Source organism: Nelumbo nucifera, chromosome 1 (genome assembly GCF_055504915.1).
Source record: "Nelumbo nucifera cultivar China Antique chromosome 1, China Antique-T2T, whole genome shotgun sequence".
NCBI classification, from domain to species: domain Eukaryota; kingdom Viridiplantae; phylum Streptophyta; class Magnoliopsida; order Proteales; family Nelumbonaceae; genus Nelumbo; species Nelumbo nucifera.
Genome location: NC_142649.1, coordinates 27,163,001 through 27,183,409, shown reverse-complemented (window position 1 = coordinate 27,183,409; position 20,409 = coordinate 27,163,001). Strand labels below are relative to the sequence as shown.

General features: G+C 37.2%; 2 protein-coding genes across 4 annotated transcripts; one reads left to right on the top strand and one right to left on the bottom strand.

Moving 5' to 3' along the window:
• The first annotated feature begins 996 nt into the window (after positions 1-996).
• LOC104609653 (F-box protein At1g10780-like) lies at positions 997-3,184 on the top strand. Of its 3 annotated transcripts, none has more exons than XM_010276015.3 (4): positions 997-1,406; positions 1,621-2,399; positions 2,478-2,758; positions 2,847-3,184. In XM_010276015.3, the coding sequence occupies exons 1-4, from the start codon at positions 1,375-1,377 to the stop codon at positions 3,081-3,083; spliced, it is 1,329 nt and encodes a 442-aa protein (XP_010274317.1). In that variant the 5' UTR covers positions 997-1,374; the 3' UTR covers positions 3,084-3,184. The 3 variants fall into 3 exon arrangements, with proteins under 3 accessions (XP_010274317.1, XP_010274319.1, XP_088752381.1); XM_010276017.3 differs by having other exon boundaries at positions 998-1,250; XM_088896255.1 differs by having other exon boundaries at positions 998-1,517.
• A 610-nt stretch (positions 3,185-3,794) lies between these two features.
• On the bottom strand, positions 3,795-19,409 carry LOC104609652 (transmembrane emp24 domain-containing protein p24delta3-like). Its single transcript, XM_010276014.3, has 4 exons — positions 19,155-19,409; positions 4,556-4,765; positions 4,372-4,448; positions 3,795-4,272 (listed from the first exon to the last, which is right to left on the bottom strand). The coding sequence occupies exons 1-4, from the start codon at positions 19,359-19,361 to the stop codon at positions 4,128-4,130; spliced, it is 639 nt and encodes a 212-aa protein (XP_010274316.1). The 5' UTR covers positions 19,362-19,409; the 3' UTR covers positions 3,795-4,127.
• Positions 19,410-20,409: the final 1,000 nt, after the last annotated feature.

The window sequence follows — 20,409 nt, the reverse complement described above, 5'->3', positions numbered from 1 at the left end:
TTTCCTTGTACAAAACATTCTCTTTCTCTGCAAAATCCCTTTCTCATAGTAATAAGCTCCTCCAAAACATATATATATAGAGAGAGAGAGAGAGGTTTGATTCATGATTCCAATCCCTTCTTTTGTCCTCTTCACAAGACGTGTTAATCATGGGCTATATTCCTTTTCTTTTCCCCACCCATGTGAGAAGGCTTTTCTTTTCCCCACCACATCAACGTGATACACTCAACACTTCCACCTTCAATATCTATTCCACCTTAGACAGTTTTAGTACATGGCTTTATTTCTTTTGAAAGAAGTATGTATATATTTATTACATGTTATGTATATTTTTGGAGATCGGCTTGAATCAGGGCAAACCTGTGCCTACACCGTTTTAATAGATTTTTGCAACTTTGGTGACTGAACCGGCCAGAGGTTTGGTTACTGGTTTGAACGGTTTGACTGTTCGACTTAATGGCCAACCTGCTCTAATAAAAAAATAAAAAGAAATTAAAAAATTAGAAAACGGTCAAAATCATTCAAACGGTTCAAACGATTAATCGGCCGGTTCAGCGATTTGTTGATCAAAATCAACGATTTTAAAGGAAAAAACGATTTTGGAGGAAAATGAAATTGGTCAGGTAACCGGTTCCTGCCGGCCCGGTCCAGTTTTGAAAACAGTGCTTTATATATATATATATATATATATATATATTGTACAAATTAAAAATTTTTATTTTAATGACAATAAATCCAAATCCAATCCGCAGCCAATATTTTGGATTTCGGATTTGGAATTTCGACAATGCGAACATATTCGATGTAATTGAACCCGACCCGAATACAACCCGATTACAGCCCTCTTCACAGGGTCGGTGTTATATTGAGCCAGGCCCAGCCCAAAATAACTCGATTTGCGACTCGGTCTTGGGCGGGGCCACGTGGGCGCACGCCGCGGCAAAAAGTAAAAGAAAATCCCTCACTTTTTTAAATTTTGAAAAAAAAAGCCGCAAAAACTAGCAAACAGACATGCGAAATATATGCGCGCCTCTTCACAAATCACAATTTCTGAAGCTTCGGCTGATTCAATCCCATCAACAACTTTCTCTCTCCACCCTCCCCCTCTCTCCGTCTCGGTTTCAACTTTCTACTCAGAGAGCCCACCTTCAGGAAACCATGAACAGAAGCTTAGATTACCTCTTCTCTATATATACCATTCCTCCCCATTACTCAGAACTCATCCTCAGAAGCCATTAACTAGATCTCAGGTTATCTCTTTTTCTACTTTTCTCCCCATTTGGGTTTCTATTCAGAATCCATCTTCGGAGAACTGAAGCTCGGTTTCTACCTGTATAACATATATACCCATGTGTTTTCTTAGATTAATCTCATATGGTTTCTCGCACATGCTCATCCTCATATAGGTAATAAGCATTTAGTTTGTTCATATTCCTAGCTTCTACTTGCCTCCGTCAAATCATAAACTTCGAATTTGGATTTCTTAGACAGTGTGATATACTGCACAGGAGTAATAGGTCTAGTTCTACTGCCAAGTGTTTGTTAATTGGTATTCGCTCGACAATTTGCATTGATCTACTTCGCTGATTAATTCTTTCTTCTTTTTCCCTTCAATTTCAGTTGTTTCTCAGTACGTATTAAACTGCATCTTGCAAGAATGGAAGCTCTTCCAGATGCCATTGTTCAATACATTTTGTCCCACATGAGGAACGCGAGGGATGTAACAAGTTGTGCTTGTGTCTCTAGGCGCTTCAAGGAATCAATGTCATTCGTCCGGAGCCTCTACTTCCCCCGCCATTGTTTTGATAACAGTTGCGGTACAGCAGATTCAGACACTGTCGTGAGCCGGATGGTCTCATCAATAGTCTGGTTGGAAGAGCTCGTGGTCTACTGTCCATTCTCTAATGCAGGCCTTGCTTCATGGCTATCAAGCACAAGCTGCTCCCTTCGGCATCTGGAGCTCCGTCTGGACAATCAGAATGATAAGCATGTCCAGAATGGGATGCCAACAAAATTAGACTGTATCGGTTATGCAACAGGATTGGAATCATTGAAGCTTTGGGGCGTGCTCATGGACCATTCTCCCAAATGGGGTGTCTTCAAAAACCTCCAAAATCTCGAAATAGTTGGAGCAATAATGGAGGACAGAGCTCTTTCTGATGCATTTCGTGTGTGCCCAAATTTAAGGAACTTGTTACTGCGTAGTTGTGAAGGATTGAGATCAGTTTCCATTGAATTGCAACAGCTGGAGCAGTGTAGGCTGGAGTTCTATGGCATGGGAAACTGCTCACTCACTGTCAGCTGCCCAAAAGTTCAGTTAATTGAAATCCAAGGTTGCAATTGGATTCGAGTTAACCAAACATCTTGCTTGAGGAACCTCTCAATCTCGAGCAGTGAAGGTGGTGACTTTCTGGATCTTTATCTACCCATTATAACAAGTAGAATCTGCAATTTAATTTTTGGTAACTGCCTTTCAGGTAGAGTTCACAAGGTGGAATTCGGAAAACTTGGAGCTCTGGAATTCTTGTCAATCAAGGGTGTACAGTGGCGTTGGGACGCAGTGAGCACCATCCTGCAATGTGCGAGGGAGGTGAAGCACCTGGTTATGAAAGTGGAGTTCACCGGGAATTCTGACAATCCACTACCTTTCCCAGAAGTTGATTTGGTTGATTTCTTCAACAGTCATCAAAAACTGCAGACTTTTGAAATCCACGGGGCCATGTTTGCTGCTTTGTGCCAGAAGAACAGCTTAAAGAGCGTGAGTTCATATATATCATACGCACATTTAACTTTTCAACCCAGGTGAAAACTCAGAATTAATATTAATTTGATGCATTCTTCTGCAGGTGGATTCGAGGTTTGTTATTCCCTGCTTGAAAGAAGTGGTGATCACAGTGAGATCGCCTCTGAATGCCCAGCAAAAAATGAGGACCTTAGGGTCAATACTCAAATATGGAAAGGAACTGCGAAGGATGGTAATAAGAATTAGTCAGATGAAGAACTTCCATACCAGCGCAGATTATTTCTTTGAGGAGATTTTTAGGCTCAGATATTTGAACAAGAAAGTAGTTTGGATTGAATAATTTTGCAAGATCTCTCTCCCATTTAACTTTTTGATTCAGGTTATTCTTCTTCATTAAAGCTTTGACCACTTCGATTCAATTGGAAAACAGATCATTGTTCACTTGAATGTTTGCTCCGTTTCTCAAAATTTCATGTTTTATGCTATCTTTTGTGTACAAAAATCCGTCTCCTGTCCCATTTGACATTGTGATCTTTAAAATTGCTGAGCTTTTATTGCAAGTAATGTTGACCTAACCATATCTCCTCGAGGGCAGGCTTCTGATTTTTACATTGCATGGATTCACATTTGATCAGGCTGGAACCATTGGACCTTCCTGACTAGTGAATTATTGGCAAAAAAGGCACAACATCAACTAACATTGTTTCTTGACACTAGAAGAAAAAGATATTTCTTGTTAGGATTTGTCGATCTTAAAAATGCCATTCTTAAATCTTTCCCTTTCAACAACAGATTAAGCTCTTGAGAATTCATTTCACGAATCATCAAAGGCAGCAGTTGATAGCATTAGCCATGAACCAAGCTCTGGTGGAAGAACCTCATGACCTAAGAGTAAGTCAAAAGGCATGGAAAAAACATTGGTATTCCACAGGTCTATTCCATTGCATGTCAGAACAAATCCCATGGGCATTACAAAACAAACTAGATAAACAACGCGTGTCTTGCGTATAGTTTATGGGTTAATTTCAGGCCTTAAGCAAAAACGACTAAATGACAAGAATTTCAAGTATGGAACTAAATGTAATAAATGTATACATGATCTTGGGGATATCTTCAACTTTTTCGAGCTGAAATGAAATTGAGTGTACATGTAGAAGATATGATCAGTAAACACTTTGTTCAGCAGCTTTGGGATACCATATTTTCCTCATTCAACAAGGCCAGAACCCAGAATTCTACAAACTTCCCCCTAGGGTAGAAACTAAGAAAATAAAATAAAAAAATAAAAAAAAAAAACATACAAAAAGTTCTAACTCAGTTCTAAACCTTCCATCCCTCGAAATATTGGTGAGTTTTGCATCAGAATACAATTAAATATTTAAATCTAAATAAGCTTCTTCTTTCGGAAGTAACGCTTCAAATGCCACACCTGCAAAATTGAAACCACTATGCAGACGCCCAAGGACATGATACTGAACCATGCAACTCGGGCATTGGTTGTTTCACTCTGTTCCCTCATGTCTGCTTCCCTGTGAACGAATAACCAAGAAAAAAAATCACACGCTATTCAACTTGTATAGACAGTAGCAACTAAGTTTGGATGTATTGAATCACAACAAAAGCAATACCTGCCCTTCAAATAGAGCAAATTTTCATGAATGGCCTCCACCGCTCCTTCAAGTTTCCTAAACTCAACCTCCACACCCTGTATAACAAAGGTACAAGATTTACGCATCCATGCAAACATTGTCCAAGACTAAGGAAGAAAAAATGAACAGTCCTAAAATTATAAATACAGGGATAAGCACACACATCAATCTTCTCTTTTCTCGCAATTGTTTCCCAGTCTTTTGCTGCAACTCCAGTTTTCCATTCAAGGTTAATGCTTGCCCCTGCTCCTTGGTGAGGGTCATTTATCCAAAAACAGGCAAGGTAGTTCCCAGATTCAAATGCTGTGAATGCAAACTGACCGTTGGTGACATTTTCCAGGTGATGAAGAATGTTTCCATAGGGTGATGTGACCTAAATAAATCAAAGAAAAAAAACAAAGGTATGGTGAAGCCTGTTAGTAAGTTGCAGAACAAATAAAGGATGATTGGATATACTCTTCAGGTAATCCCAGTCTAACCAAAAGAAAACCCTTCTTTTAGCAACTTTAAATGTCACAACAATATTAATACAAGTACACTGAATGAGCATTGACGTTTATTCAATTTATTTTGTTAACGAGACTAATTAATAAGCACATGACGTTTGAAAGATGTAATCTGCTGCTAGTCTATCTGCATTTAAGTACCGAAAAATAATTGAAAATCCATCTTAGTCCAGTTCAGTGTTTTTTTAATATCACAATGGCTACCTTGACATGTTCCTATCATTTGCTAATGGAAATTAGGAGTATAATTCAAGGAAGGTCTACAAGAGGTTTGATGAGGACTTTATAGGTGTGAACAGATTACATTGTAGAAGTGGCAGCTTTGGTTCATGGTATGCACACCTCATTCAGTTGAACCTTAAGTACAGCAAGTACTCTAGCTGACTCTCTTTCTAGAAGCAGGGTGGACTATAACCGTATAGGGGATCTAAATTTCATCTTTTAAGGCACATCCAACTTTTCTGATTAACAAGTTCTCTCTGGCCAATTAAACAATGGCATGACAAAAGGTGCAACCCGCAAATGGTTCTAGACCATGCAGGTCCACAGTCCACTAGGTATGCTTGTCCTTATGGATTAAACTTCAAGGTATTTTGATTTATCCATCCTCCCCAGGTATGCTTGTTTTCCAAACATTTAACAAATTGTAACATAATAGGAATTAGAAAATAAAAACAATTATTACAAATAACTTGCAAAGCACACCTATATGGCAATTGCAATGTTCTAAATAACAGACTGAGGTGGTGTTTGATAAATCTGATCTGAAATCTGAAAAGTTAAAAAGATATTAAAAGTGTCTGGAATCTGAAAAGAGGCATTAATGCTTTTCTACTTTTTAGAGGCTCTGAATATTAAGCTTGTTTGTGTTTGGACCAAACCTTTAACATCTAAAATGCCTTGATTTTACTATTTTACCCCTAAATAGACTATTTGGTAAATTTGAGCTCAATTTGTACTATTTCATATAAATAAATTATTAAATTCAAAAATAATATTAAAATATGATTAAATTATAAAAATAAAAAATAATTTATTAAAATAAGAATAAAATTGAAAAATACATATAAACTTATAAATTAAAAATAAATAATTAAAAGTTAAAATAATATTGAAAATAGTAATAAAGTCCATGAAGCAATGAGAATATTTAATAATTAGCAAATTAATATCTTAAAACTATTAAAACATTTAATAATTAATACAAATAAAAATTATAAAAATTAATAATTAATTAATTAAAATAAGAATAAAATTGGAAAGTATGCATAAATTTATAAATTAAGAATTAAAATAATAATAACAATAGTAATAAAGTCTATGAAACAATTTAAAAATATTTCATAATTAGAAAATTAAATCTTAAAAGCTATTAAAATATTTAATAATTAACTTTACATATTTTGGCTTACATTAGTTGTAGAGGTAGCGAATGGGGCGAAGAAGACAATGGTCAGGAGTGAAGAGATGGAAAGGGAGAGAGAGAGAGAGAGAGAGAAAGGGAGGGAGGGTGTTAACCGCCACTGCTGAACATTGCAATGGCGGTGGCGGGATTTCACAGCGAGGCCTCTTGCAACAGAGATCAACAACGAACTCGAAGCCAAATGGGGCGGAGAAGACAATGGTTGGGAGTGGAGAAGAGATGGCGAGGGAGAGAGAGAGAGAGAGAGAGAGAGAGAGAGAGAGGGGGAGGGAGGGTGTTAACCGCCGCTACTGAGAGTTGCAACCAAGGTGGCAGGATTTCATAGTGAGGCCTCTTGCAATAGAGATCGGCGACGAACTCAAAGCCAACTAGGGCAGAGAAGACAATGGAGATCGACGACGAACTCGAAGCCAGAGATCGAAGATGAAGAACATGCCAACAGAGGTGGAGATCGACAATTTTTTCTTTGTACCAGAGAAACTTGAACAGAAATGATCGTGAAGGACCGGAACCCTTTCTTCGAATTCTTAGAGAGAGAGAGAGAGGGAAGAATGGGATTTGAGAGATTTCCGGTGACACCTCCATTATAGGGTTTCTTTAAGTTCTCCATCACCGTCTCCCTTCTCGTTTGATGGTAATGAAATATGAAGGATATGATATGTCATTATTAAAAATATAAAGGATATTTTAGACTTTCAGCCAGGTCTGAAACGCATCTGACCGCATTCAATGCCTGGCCTGGGTCTTAAAGTTTAAGATCTGAAAGTGGCATTCAGATCAACTTTTCGGACATGACCCCAAACGCTTATTACCTCTAAAAAGTAAGTTTTTCAAAGTTAAAGAGGCAAATTCATCGTTACCAACCGTGGCCTGAGTTACATAGTTCTCTATATCCTAAATTTGTGGGTTGATAATGTACAACATTTAGATCCCATAACCTACTTCCATACCCTCACCTGGGAAAACAGGCCAAAGTGTGTTTGAACCTCATCTGGCCTAAAAAAAGAGGGTTAGGATCCCCTGTCTAGTGACTTGAAGTAGCAGACATGAACTAGGTCGGGTCGCGTTTTTAGACTAACATTTTCAAATCTTGGAAACAGCCTCTCTGTATAGGAGTAAGGTTGCGTACATTTCCCTCCCCAAACCCCGCATGGCAAGAACCTTGTGTACTGGGCTGCCCTTTTTTTTGTTTACCTGAATGGTTGATCTGTTCAAACCGTTTGAATCAAACAGTTAAACCCATATTTTGGTAAAAGCTGTTGACTTGGTCAAAAACCAGCTGACCCAAGCGGCTGAACCATTGACCGATCTGACCCATGGGTCAACCCTAACCTGAATATTTAGGGTTAGGTCTAGCCTTTGCCAACCCGACCCAAAATGACTTCAAATTGCTTTGACCTGACCCAATTGCCAGGTCTAGTTTACACTCATTGAAATTTCAACTCAATTTTCTTTTTTCCTATTGAACCTTGTAACTTGTCACATCTGAATTCCAAAGTTCAATAAAATTGAAACAAAAATAATATTTAATTAAACAAGTCTTCTTCTCTTGTGGACCTAAACTTTTATTTCATTTGTAATAGATGTTCAAATTACAGAAATGCCCCTGTTAAGTGATTCTTAAAAGGAGTCTTACAAAGCCATATTTGAAAGACAAAAATGCCCCTTATGGGCATACATTTCAATACTCTCCCCCCAAGCTAGAGCATATATAACATAAAGCTCCAGCAAATGATTTAAAAGGTGTGCCTCAGGCACGCCTAGGCGCACAGGTGAGGCGCATTTTAGGGTAGGCGCCTCACTCAGGTCCTAGGCGCAGCCCATTCAAAAGGCACACGCCTAGTGTACCTAGGTGTTCGCCTTGCACCTTAGCCCAGGCGTTCGCCTTTTGAAAATTTGCCGCTTTTTCCTTTTTGAGTTTGGCGATTGGGTCGGGGGCTTCAAGAACCCCCTATTTGGTAATGTTGTCCATTCATTCATCCTAATAAAATATCTTCTTAAAAGCAATTAAAACTATAAAATCATTATTTTTTGTGTGAAAACTAAGAATTTAAGACCCTAACATGGACTTCTTTGGGCTTGCCTCGAGGGGCGTGGCACAAAGGCAGCTCGTAGGATTAGGATTGTAATATGTCACATTAGCTACTTGATGCAATTGGGAAAAAAAGAGATTATGGGTTTTATATGCTTGAAAATGTTTTATATGTTTGATTTCATTTTTAAATTCTCATTTGAATATGCTTTACATATTATGTTTATGTATTTTCATTTTAGATAATAGGTTTTTAAAAACATTTATTTCAAAACTTAAGTTTATATTTTTATTAATATTATGTTTTATAATTTTTTGATTTTTTGGAATTCTTTTGCATTTTTTGATTTTTTTTTAATTTTTAGCTTTTTTTTTTTAAATTGTGCGCCTTCCTCAAAAAAGCGCGCACCTCGCCTTATGCCTCAGGCACAAAATGGCCCTTGCACCTTTTTTGCGCCTTGCGCTTTTAAAACACTGGCTCCAGCTCATTATAGATATAATCCATCCTAGTGCAGCACAAGCTTTTGGTAACATACGGAGTAACAATATCACCGTTTGCCATCTTTTCTCTCACGAAATGACAATCAACTTCTATATGCTAGGTCCTCTCATGAAAGACCAGATTGGATTCAATATGTATAGCAGCCTAACTATCAAAACAAGTTGATAGGTTTTCCCATAGGAATGCCTATCTCTTAGAGTAGATGTTTCAGCCAAATCAATTTTTCATGTGGTGTGTGTCATTGCTCTATACTCAGCTTCAGAACTACTACTAGCAACCACACTCCACTTCTTACTTTTCAAAGTGTTGAGGTTAACACACAAAAAAGTACAATAGCCTATAGTAGACCTCCAAACCATTAAGGAACTTGCCTAATCTGCATCAAAATATCCCTCCTAGGTTAGTTCTCCCCCTCGTATAGCAATCCCTGGCCTAGAGCATCTTTTAGATATCTCAACACTCTTACAACACCTTCCCAATGAATGGTTGTGGGATTCTATATGAACTGGCTTAGATCCTCTACATTAAAGGAGATATCCAAATGGGTGATTGTGAGATAAATTAGTTTACCAACTAATCTCCTTTACCTTCTAGAATCAATAAATGGCTCCCCTTGACTATTAGTCGTCTTCACATTAGGATCCATGGTTTTAACTAGTTTAGTCCCAAGACATACTTGCACTGTAACAAGAAGATTCCCCACTTTGAAAGAGCTACTTCAATACCTTAAAAATATTTCAAGGAACCTAAATCCTTGGTTAGAAAGTGTTATTGCAAAAGCTGTTTAACATCATTAATCCCACCAACATCACAGCATTAGGATCCATGGTTTTAACTAGTTTAGTCCCAAGACATACTTGCATTGTAACAAGAAGATTCCCCACTTTGAAAGAGCTAATTCAATACCTTAAAAATATTTCAAGGAACCTAAATCCTTGGTTAGAAAGTGTTATTGCAAAAGCTGTTTTACATCATTAATCCCACCAACATCACAACCAGTAATGACTATGTCATCAACGTACACTACCAAAATGATCTTCCCAGTTGTAGTATCCCTATTGAAAACCAAATGGTCAACTCCACACCACTTGAAACCAAACTCTTGTACAACATTGTTAAACCTACCAAATCATGCTTGTGGTGTCTGTTTTAATCCATAAATAGCCTAGCACAATTTATACCTTTCCAACCTCCCCCTAAGAAACATACCCTAGAGGTTGTCCATGTACACCTCTAGAGAAATAATAACTCGTACAGAGGACAATTTAACCACTAGGGAGGTCTTAAAGTAATCAACACTGTAAGTTTGTGTACAGCCTTTGGTCACCAACCATGCTTTAAATCGCTCAATGCTACCATCTTCTCTATGCTTCATACTTTTCACGACGAATTTTCAATATATTCTAGGGTCGTTCCCTAGGTTTCATGGTAATAAGTAGTAATCTTTAACTAATGATTACCATAATCCTCATGAAATATGTATAGACCACATATCAAAAGATAGAAAATCAACATATTTATGAGAAGAAAATTAAGAAGGGAAACTTCAAGGTGTTTTGGTCCTAGGAAGTAGAAGATGATGATGAAGTCCTATTGATTGTTCTTGTGTGTCAATTAGATAAACTTCAAGGTGTTTTTTACTTAATAAATTCAGGTTTAAAGTCTTAAATGGTTCAAGACCATGAGATCATTTAATAACAGCTGAAGATGTTGAACTGAAAAGCTTATTGCTTTCAAATGCTTTGTCTTCTAGTGAACAAGTTTTTAAGGAGGTTGTAGGTTCATTAATGGCTGAAACTGAAATTGGGTTGATTGCTATTGAAAGTTTTACTATATATTTATTTTATCAACTAATAGACAAAGCAATAGGTCTTTCAGTTCATCAACTTCAGTCATTATCAAATGGCCCCTATTTCACTAACTTGTGTGTCAATTGAACCCAAATAAGAAAATAAAAGAAACTAGTAAAAGAATAACAATGTTACTATAAATCCACAAATGAATAATAATAGCTATTGCACTACTATTAATAACATAAAAAATATAAAAACATTATGTAGTGTCTTGCATATAAAAATTTAGACGTTTGGGTGAGGTAACCCTCCAAGAGCGTCACCTAGGCATCACCTTGACAACTATATTGTGCTTGATGGTATATGTATACATCCATCGGCATCCTACTGCCTGCTTCCCAGGAGGTAAGGAGGTAAGGTCAACACTAGAGAGCCTGAAATTTGACATCCATTGCCTTTCTCTAGTCATGTAGGCAAGGGATTTCTGAATAGACTTAGGAATAGAAACCGAAGATAGAAGAGACAAATTTCTGTTGGGCAGAAGATAAATCAACAAGAGAGCAATAATGGGGAATGGGGTCGGATGTTTAGTACAAGTACACTTGCCCTTACATAGTGCAATGGTAAGATCAAGTTTGACCAAGGAGGATCTACCATCAGTTCAGAACTTCAGATGTTGATGGAAGGTCGAAAGACGGTAAAAAGACGTAGAAACTGGTGCAAGCCTCGAGTACGTCTAATGTACACTATAACTTGATGGTTGAATAGATAGACTTCTCGAGAGTGGAAAGAGGAATAAACACATCACTTGAAGCAGATAGAAGAGGGACAGAAGGAGAGGATTCCCGTTGAAAGAAATAAGAAAGATTCTCAACGGTGACATCAGGAATAACAAAGAAACTTACAGGCATGAAATAAGAATGGCATCACTCCAGCAGATTTTGGGAGCAACCATTTGAAATAATAAAGCACAAACTGTCTCAATAATAATGTTTATTTGCCATTTAACTACACCATTTTTCTAAGGAGTGTGTGAACAGAAAGACTGATGTATAATACCATGAGTGTTGAAGTCTGAAAGGAACTATGAACATATTCCTTTACACTATCAAAACAAAAGACTTTAATGCATACACCAAACTTCAACATGAAAAGGGAGGAAAATAGAAAACAATTTTGAGCTTTCATTAAATATATCCATGCCATTTGTGAACGATCATTAATAAAGGTTACAAAATATTGAAATCCATTAGTAACTAAGGATGAGGAAGGTAATACGTCTGTTTTGTAGTCAGACCCAATTGAGCAAGGGATGCAGTTAATGAAAAACTCCTAACAGTTTTTGGGGTTGAAAAAGCCAAAGAAATAGGTATTGGAAGATTCTGAAGGTGACTCAAAAGTAGTTAGTGGGGTGGTTGAAAAGGGGGGAAGGGAGGGAGGATTTGGCACCTGATGAATGAATTGGCCATAGGCAAGATAAGAAACCAAACAGTGAGGGAGAAAGCTACAAGTCAAGATAATTAACTACAACAACTTTAAGCCCAAAAAGAGTGACTACAATATCTTGTTACAGTAATTTCCAGCCCTAAAAACTAAATATCAAGCCACACAAGTACTTGTAGAGTACCAAATACTCCATTCACCATATGAAGGATGTTCCCACACCACACAAAAGTCATAGAACTGCCGCATCAAGTACACATACCTGTCTTCATGCTAAGACTGTGGCAAGGTAAGGACTTAGCAAACCACCACTACGCTTCAAAAAGACTAACCTGAGGCATTAAAGCCTCTTTTTCGAAGGGACAACCAGTCCTTTTAAGTCCCTTTTCCTGTTTGTATTGAAAGAAGTAAGTTCTCGACTCCTAGGGCACAAAAAAAGGTGTGAAAAAGTAGAGGAAAACGGGTAGGAAAAGTGCTTGGTACAGTAGAGAACAAGGAGAAAAGAAGAGAAAGAAAAAGGGTCTCCAAGGAAGAAGATTCAAACCAGTTTTCTTTTATCGGCCTAAACTTTTATTTCATTTGTAATAGATGTGCAAATTACATAAATGCCCCTGTTAAGTGATTCTTCACAAGAGACTTACAAAGCCATATTCAAAAAGACAAAAATGCCTCTTACAGGCATACATTTCAACAAAAGGTTTGAGTTGGAAGGGCAGAAATCTGTGGCAGTTCACATGGCAGCAATGTGTTGGTCCTTGTGGTTAGAATGGAATAGCAGAGTATTTTAAGGGAAGAAGGAAATAGATGCACTAATTGAAAGGCTAATCATCTTTTGGGCCTGCAACAACAAGGAGTTTAATGAAGAAGTTTCTTACAAGCATTTCACTACTTGCTGGAATAGCATTGTATGGGACAATTGTAGTAAAAACACTATGTATAGCCCATATATGTATACAGAAACATATATCCTTGTACTTATTTTGATTGAGGGAAGGTCACCCTCCTTTAAGACAACATCATTTACCATTCAAAAAAAAGTAAACCATACAAGTTGACAATATCCTTTTTTGCTCTTCCTTTCAACGTGTTTCATTCCTTTTATGCTTTTCTTATTCTTCTTTTCCCCTCAGTAACAAATAGAAACTTTTGTTAGGTGTACCCCTGCACATTAACCACCACAATGGCAGGGAAGAAATAAACTCAGTACAGAGAGAGCATACTACTGAGAAAACACACCATCGTCCATCGGCATCTTTTCTTAATGACAGAAAAACCCAATTGCTCATCAGACTGTTGCAGTGTTGCTTAACTCTTTTAAACATTTGAACTTAAATCCTCCCAAAGAGGCCTTTAGTGTGGAGAATAGGGCTCATAAAACTAAAACTTTTTCATCTATGGGACATTCCTACTGATATTTATAAAGAATTAAGGACCAAATGCTTTCATGTTCTTTGCATATCAATCCTTCTACTGAAAATCTGAGAATCAGAAACATGAGAGAAGGAAAGAGAGGTTCTTTTTGTATGCAACAGAATAAAGCTTTGTCAATGCAAAGGAACAAAGATGGGCAAGTAATATCTCAAGCGGAAGAAAAAACTCAATGATAAATTGACAATACATGCATATCTTGATTCCATGGTGGAATGCTTTGACAAAAGGCTGGTTTCATGAAAGACAAGGTATTTTTCAAAGGGGTTAAGATCACCCTCATCAGACGAGTACTATTATAGTATCATCCCTCACCACATATTTCTTATCTATGTTCTCATTACCATCTACTGTCGCTAAACAGCTTGAAAAGCATAAGAGGGACTTCTAATGTAAAGGGTGGAAGGATTAGTTTAAATGCTATTGGCTTAACTAGACTAAGGTGTGTGAACTAAAGTAAACTAGTAGATATCACTCTCCTCAGATAATGGTTTTGGCAACTAAATGAGCTACTGGACACCTATGGAGGCAGGTCATCTTAGCCAAATATGGCACAAGGAATATCAGGATCCAGGGGAAGCCACTGCTTCATATGAATGTACGCATAATAGAGAGGGAGCCTTATCACAATTTCATAAAAGGGTTCAGATGTAAAACTTGTGATCAGTCAAGGGTCAGATTCTGGATGCACCCATTGCACAATGATTGCACATTTATGGAGCTGTTCCCATCTTTGTTTTGTGCTTCCCATAAAAAGGAGGATGTAGCAGATCTTTATGAATAGAAGAATGGGGCATGGAATCCATAATTCATGAGAAGTCTAAATGTTTGGGAGATTAGGCATATGATTGAGTTACTACAGAAAATTCAGGATGTAAAGCCTTGTCCAAATGAACAAGATAGTCTAGGACATGTCAGGATCATTTTCCTGTAAGATCCTTTTTCAATCAAATGAATCAGCAACTGAGGCCACTTTCACTAGTTCAGGAATCTGTCACTTGTGTACCATCTAAAGTTAGTTTCTTAACTTGGTCAGCAGCAGTAGACTAGTTTTTCACAATTGAGAATCTAAGTAGAAAGTATTTGGTGCAAGTCAACAATGCATGTGTTATGCTCATTGCTGCTGGATACAGTGAAAGCTGTAGGTAAAATTCCAAGGAATATTTGGGGTGAATTGGTGTTTTCCCAATCTTAATACAAGCATTCTTTCATAGCTGGTAATTTTGGAATATGCAACCTCTAACACTCTTTTGGGCTATATGGGTTCAGTTAAATGCTTGCAACTTTTGAAAATTAAATTAAGTCCTAAGAATATGATAGCAAAGAAGGTGAGGGGGAAATTGAACTCATGACACACAAGTTACAAAGGGGGATCTCATATAATGATTTTTTTTTGAGACTGAGTTTATTTATGAACAGTCAATCCATTTGATTCTGGTTTTCCTTTTTGTATATTCCCATTGTACAGTCCCTTGGTGTGTGGTGCTGATGTAAAGATTACAAAAGTTATCAAATTAATAGAAAATTCTTTCAGAAAAAAAAAAATCATCTGAAATCCGTCATACTAGTAAACTGATACATATCTCATAATTTTTTTCAGTAACATATAAAAAGAGATTTTATTTTTTATGATGTAGAGGTATGTAATATATGAAGATTTATATGGAGTAGGGTCATAATTTCCAAGTAGCCCAACTGCTAAAGGTCCAAAGACGTCCTATATATATATATATAACCGCAACATGTGTCTTTCTAGAAGGTTGTAAGCAAAGACAAGAAAGATGACTTGTCTTTTGTATGCATAGCAAAGAAAGGAAGATAAATTTTCTACCTACAAACTAACCCATGGTAGCAGCATCTCCAAATCTCTAAGATGTTGTGGTTAGAGCCTGGTAGAAAGAATGGCACGTCAATTTATTATATTGGCACAAAGATGGACACTTACCATTTCTCAAAGGGCAGCCCAGTCCCAGTGCACGAGACTCCCTCCAATGCAGGGTCTGGAGAGGGACAGATGTATGCAGCCTTACCCATGTACATGCACACAGATTGTTTCCAAGATTTGAACCTGGGTCACCCAGTTTGCAATGGAGCAACCCAACCTTTTCTCAGTTAAACCTAACTACCAGCAAATGGATATGATAAGAATGGCATGACAAATATGTTAAATCATTATTGTCATTCCTATTTCAAATAGCATGTTAGGATATTCAAAGGAATTTGTGAGAAATAGTGGTGGCAATTGGTGTGCTCAAATGGGTCCAACGCAACCCATGTAAACCTGTTTAACCCAAGAAACCCTTGTATCTTCCCTACCTAGACACATCATTCTTGATTAATGCATTGGGATTGGGAACCAATTGACCAGACCTCAACCATTGTTGTAATCCAAGTGTGTGCACCAGTCATGCATGCCACATGTTGCACCACTAATTGATTGAGGTTGCAGCTTGGGATCCAGTGTTTTAAGAGCAAGAAGTGCAAGGATTTCCTAGAGTCTGAACCACAAAGTGCAAGACAAGAGAGACACTTTCTAGAATAAATGCTACTTAAAAGATCAACATAAATTACAATATAAGAATATGAAATTTTAAATTCTAAAAGAATTAGCAAATGGATTGGATCAAAACAGATCATATACCTAATATCCAATTTTGATTCAAATTGAACCTTATCTGTGGGATTCATATCAGACTCGGATCAAACTAGGACTGCAATTGGATATTGAATAAAATTAATACATTAAAATAAAAAATATTTCAAATATTATATGATATTAATATAAAAAATCAAAAATGACTTTATGATATCGAATATCATGATAAAAATGAATTGAAAATTATTTGTATGAAACTTGGCTATGCAAGTACAACTCCACCATCCTTGGAGTTGATGCCATGAACTATTGTTTTTCTGGTTTTGAAGATTTGTAGAAAAGATTGGATCAACTCTGAACTTTTTTGTCAAATATGACTACTTGAGAAATGACACTTAAAAGGTTCAACCACTGTGTCTGGCTCAGATTTGTACCACATAAAGAGAAAAATACCACAATGGATAGGAAAAGGCCTTCGGAGTTTAGAGTTGATTATCAACTTCATCACCATAACTGTTGCTCAATGGACAAGATCATAAAGGATTTTCATGGCATTGTGGTGGACAATGTGATTAGAAAATTGCAAGGTACAGCGAGCAATTCAATACATGCATACTCCATATTAATTTTTCAGGTCCAGTTGGTTCAGGGGAGAAGACAAATTGGATCTGATACATTGGTTCTACCACTGCCAGTTTGATAATCTATGTTAGATTTTTATAGATCGTGGAAGAAAATTAGTAGATAATCGTATGTTTAAGACAAGGGACCTAATGGCCTCTAGAGACTACACAACTTTGCTCTTTTCTTTTGTTTTTCTTTTATCATTAGAGGCCATTCAGTAAGAACATCTTGTGCGGATAGATATTGATATTGTCCCATTCCTTAGTTTATGGCCTAGCTAGGAACAGGATTAGGAGATAAATTCAGGACGGTACTGATAAAAAAAAAATACTGATAAAAAAAATCAGGACTGTGGCTTTGTCTTTCCTAGACCTAAAGTAGTACTTTGAATCAAATGAACAAAAAGCATGTCATGCTATTCTGCATTCCAATAATTCAAGTTCACCTTTGGCATTTACAACTTGGGATGCTACTCTAATTTTTATTTTTGAAAAACATAAAGTAGATCATATTAATAAAACCCATGTACATCAAGGACTTGTACACTGGGAAAATACATCCTTAAGGTTCCTCTCAGTCTATATTGTCCACATCACAACATGACTGGCAGTGGAGCATTCTTAGCTTAGACACTTCAGGTTCCAAACTTCTAATTCAGAAGGAAATCAATCAATAATTCTTCATTGCTTCCTTTCACCCACCCCCTCAGAGCATGCACAACCTTGCAATGGATAAAAAAAATGGTTGACTGTCTCAGGATTCTCCTTGCACAAGATGTAAGTATTGCTTAACAGCTCAACTCCTCTCCTTATCAAATTGTCCATTGTCAAGAGCATTTGTCCAAACCAGGAACAACACCTTAGAGGGAGAAGCAATAGGAAATCATACTAAAGAAGTGGGAAATTGATCAGGCTCAAGATCCCATAATCTGATCGTATAGGGATCTAGCAGAGAGCACTCCTGATTTGTTCCACTTCCATAGCCTCCCATCTTCTTGACCTGCATAGACCTGCATTCTGTGAAGCACAAGGAGCTCGGTTCTCATCAACAGTTCCCAATCGTTTAGATTCTTTGTAATGAGAGGCCTCCACACAGCTCTACCATTAGAAATTTCATAGTTACCTACACCAAATCATTTTTGTCCTGAGCTATATTGTATAGCTAACTAGCTGAGGAAAGCACTCCTTCAAAGCCCTGCACACCATACATCATTCCAATCTGACCTTGTTGCCCTCTCCTATGCTATTTTTAATTCCTTTCTCAAATTCAAGCTTGGATTTCCCAATTCCCTTCTACACAGCACAACCATAAGAGGAAGTCACCTCCCTAGAATCCCATCCCAGCTCACTTCTTCCATACTTAGCCTCAATCACCTCCTTCCAGATGATAAGTCCTCATTGTCAGTGAACAAGTTGTAGAGATCCAGATGGAAAAAAGAGGTGAGTAGAAAGTATTCATCCTCCTTAAAACCTACCAAAGAATCCTTCAACATTTTATCAGCCGATAAGAACTAAAAATGAGTAGACCAGTCTATCTAGGTAACACAAGGAAAGTCAAAAGTAAATTCTCCATATGTATATGGAGAACATTAAGGGATGTTGAATATGGAAAATTTGAACATATACATGCATAGAAACAAAGATAGGAAAATGAAATGAGGTAGAAGTTAAACAGTAATGCTTTCTCACCAGATAGACATTCAGGGATATCCATGATCTGATGATTCATAAGCTTATTTCAATAATGACGAAAGTTAAATTCAGATAGGTTGTTCATAAGGCTATTCCCATCTGACTAAACAAAGCATAACAATTTTTCTAGATCTGTGGCAAAGGGCAAGTGGTTCATGACAGAATAGCAAATAAATCGATCTATTCCTTTTTGAAGTAACGCGAAGATGACTAGTTTGAATACCTCGCTGTATGCCTTGCAGAATCAGTCACTCTTTGTGAACTTGAACCGAATGAAATAGGGGTTTATTTTTCTTTCTTTAAAATTAAGCAAATAGTAATACTTCTATCACCTTCCTAATGTGATCTGGCTACTCAATAGAACTAGAAGAGTGGAATTCTTTGTTGAAGCTAACATGTGATCGCGATTTTGACTAATTTTCTCATTCAAGAATCCATACTTGGGTTACTGGCAGTATAACAAAGTCCACTCACATGTACCACACTATACCACTGTAACATGTCACAATTTTTTCAACAGAAACTGATAATAACTGACAAGATACAGACTTAAGTCTTAAGACCTTCTCGCCAAAAAGGATTAAAAAGAAAAAACTAAACCAGTTTAAGATATAAAGAAGCAAGTACCTAAAAAGCCCTACTCATAACCCATCAAAACAAGAGAATTTGAGAAAGAAAAAGTGGGCAAATCAGAGAAAACCAAATTTCGGGTAAAAAGTCATACCTTGCAAGAGATGAGAGGGATCTGGTGGGATCCGTCTTCGGAGACGACGGTGTAATCAGCCAAGACAACGATGTTGTTCTGGATTTCCTCCGAGACGCACTTCGCTCCTGACTTCGGAATGCTCAACCATACGGCTTGCCCCAGAGGTAAAAGAAGACTAATCCAGCATGCAAGAAGCAAGCTTTTCGGGACGCGCACTGCCATCATTGCGCAACGCACTAATAAAATCTCAGACCCAACAAGCTATCTCTCTTCTCCTCTCTTCTTTCTCTCTCTCTCTCTCTCTAGCGTTCGTTCGTCTGGTCAATGTTAAGAAGAAAACGCGAATTCAGAAGTTGTGAGCCAAGGACTATAGAGGAACCTAGATCGGTTCTTTCTCTCTTCAGTCTCTCCCTCCCATATGAGCCGCGGCCGCCCTATTGTATTTACTAGTGTAGGAAGTCGTGCCCCTCACGGACTCACGATATTAATGGGAATTTCAAGTTTGGTAAGAGAGTAAGAGTCTGTTTGGCTCCCGGAATAGGTGTTTGGAATCGGAACCGAAATGGCCCATTCCGATTCCAACCGTCTGTTTGGTCGGAATGGGATTCCGATTTTTTTTTCTTTATTTTTCTTTTTTGGGAAGGAATTTTCCTATATGGAGAATGGCCATTTCAACCTCCCCTTAGGGAATGGGGTTCCTATTTTAGAGTCTTTCAAGTAAAGAATTTATAACAAAAATAAATCAAAACCCTAATATTAATAAAACAAAATATTATTAAATTAATATAAGATAATTTATGTAAAACATAGGGTCTCAAATTGGACTGTGGATCTCCTGCTCACACAAACTTTGCCCACGTTTATCGCAGCCACACATGGAGAACATCTCATCCTCTACATAGTATTATGTAGGGGGAGATGTTCCTAATTCACGGGGGGTAGTGTGTTGTGGGTAGAGGTGGGCAGAGTTCTTGTGGACAGGAGATCCAGATTCCTCAGATTGTCTGTTTGGAATCTGAGTTTGATCCTATTAAGGGTAATATCAAAATCATTTTTAATTTATTATATTAAAACTATATAATATTTTTATTAATTTTAGTTTAATTTATTTACACTTTTCAATATCCATTGTAATCTGAATTCCATTTAAATTCAAATTAATCTAATGAATAAGATCTTATTCAAATTCAAAAATAAATAAATCAAATTTTAACCAACCTACTTCTAACCCAATTCCATTTGTTAGATACCCTACTTTTGTGTGGTTTTTTAA

Bases quoted from the DNA above. Each gene is read 5' to 3' on its own strand.
- LOC104609653 (XM_010276015.3), top strand. From the start codon at position 1,375: ATGGTTTCTCGCACATGCTCATCCTCATATAG. The intron at 2,400-2,477 runs GTGGTGACTTTC...ACTGCCTTTCAG, and splicing joins CTCAATCTCGAGCAGTGAAG to GTAGAGTTCACAAGGTGGAA. The intron at 2,759-2,846 runs GTGAGTTCATAT...ATTCTTCTGCAG, and splicing joins AGAAGAACAGCTTAAAGAGC to GTGGATTCGAGGTTTGTTAT.
- LOC104609652 (XM_010276014.3), bottom strand. From the start codon at position 19,361: ATGATGGCAGTGCGCGTCCCGAAAAGCTTGCTTCTTGCATGCTGGATT. The intron at 4,766-19,154 runs GTATGACTTTTT...TGATTTATTTAG, and splicing joins TCCCTCTCATCTCTTGCAAG to GTCACATCACCCTATGGAAA. The intron at 4,449-4,555 runs GTGTGTGCTTAT...TTTGTTATACAG, and splicing joins CGAGAAAAGAGAAGATTGAT to GGTGTGGAGGTTGAGTTTAG.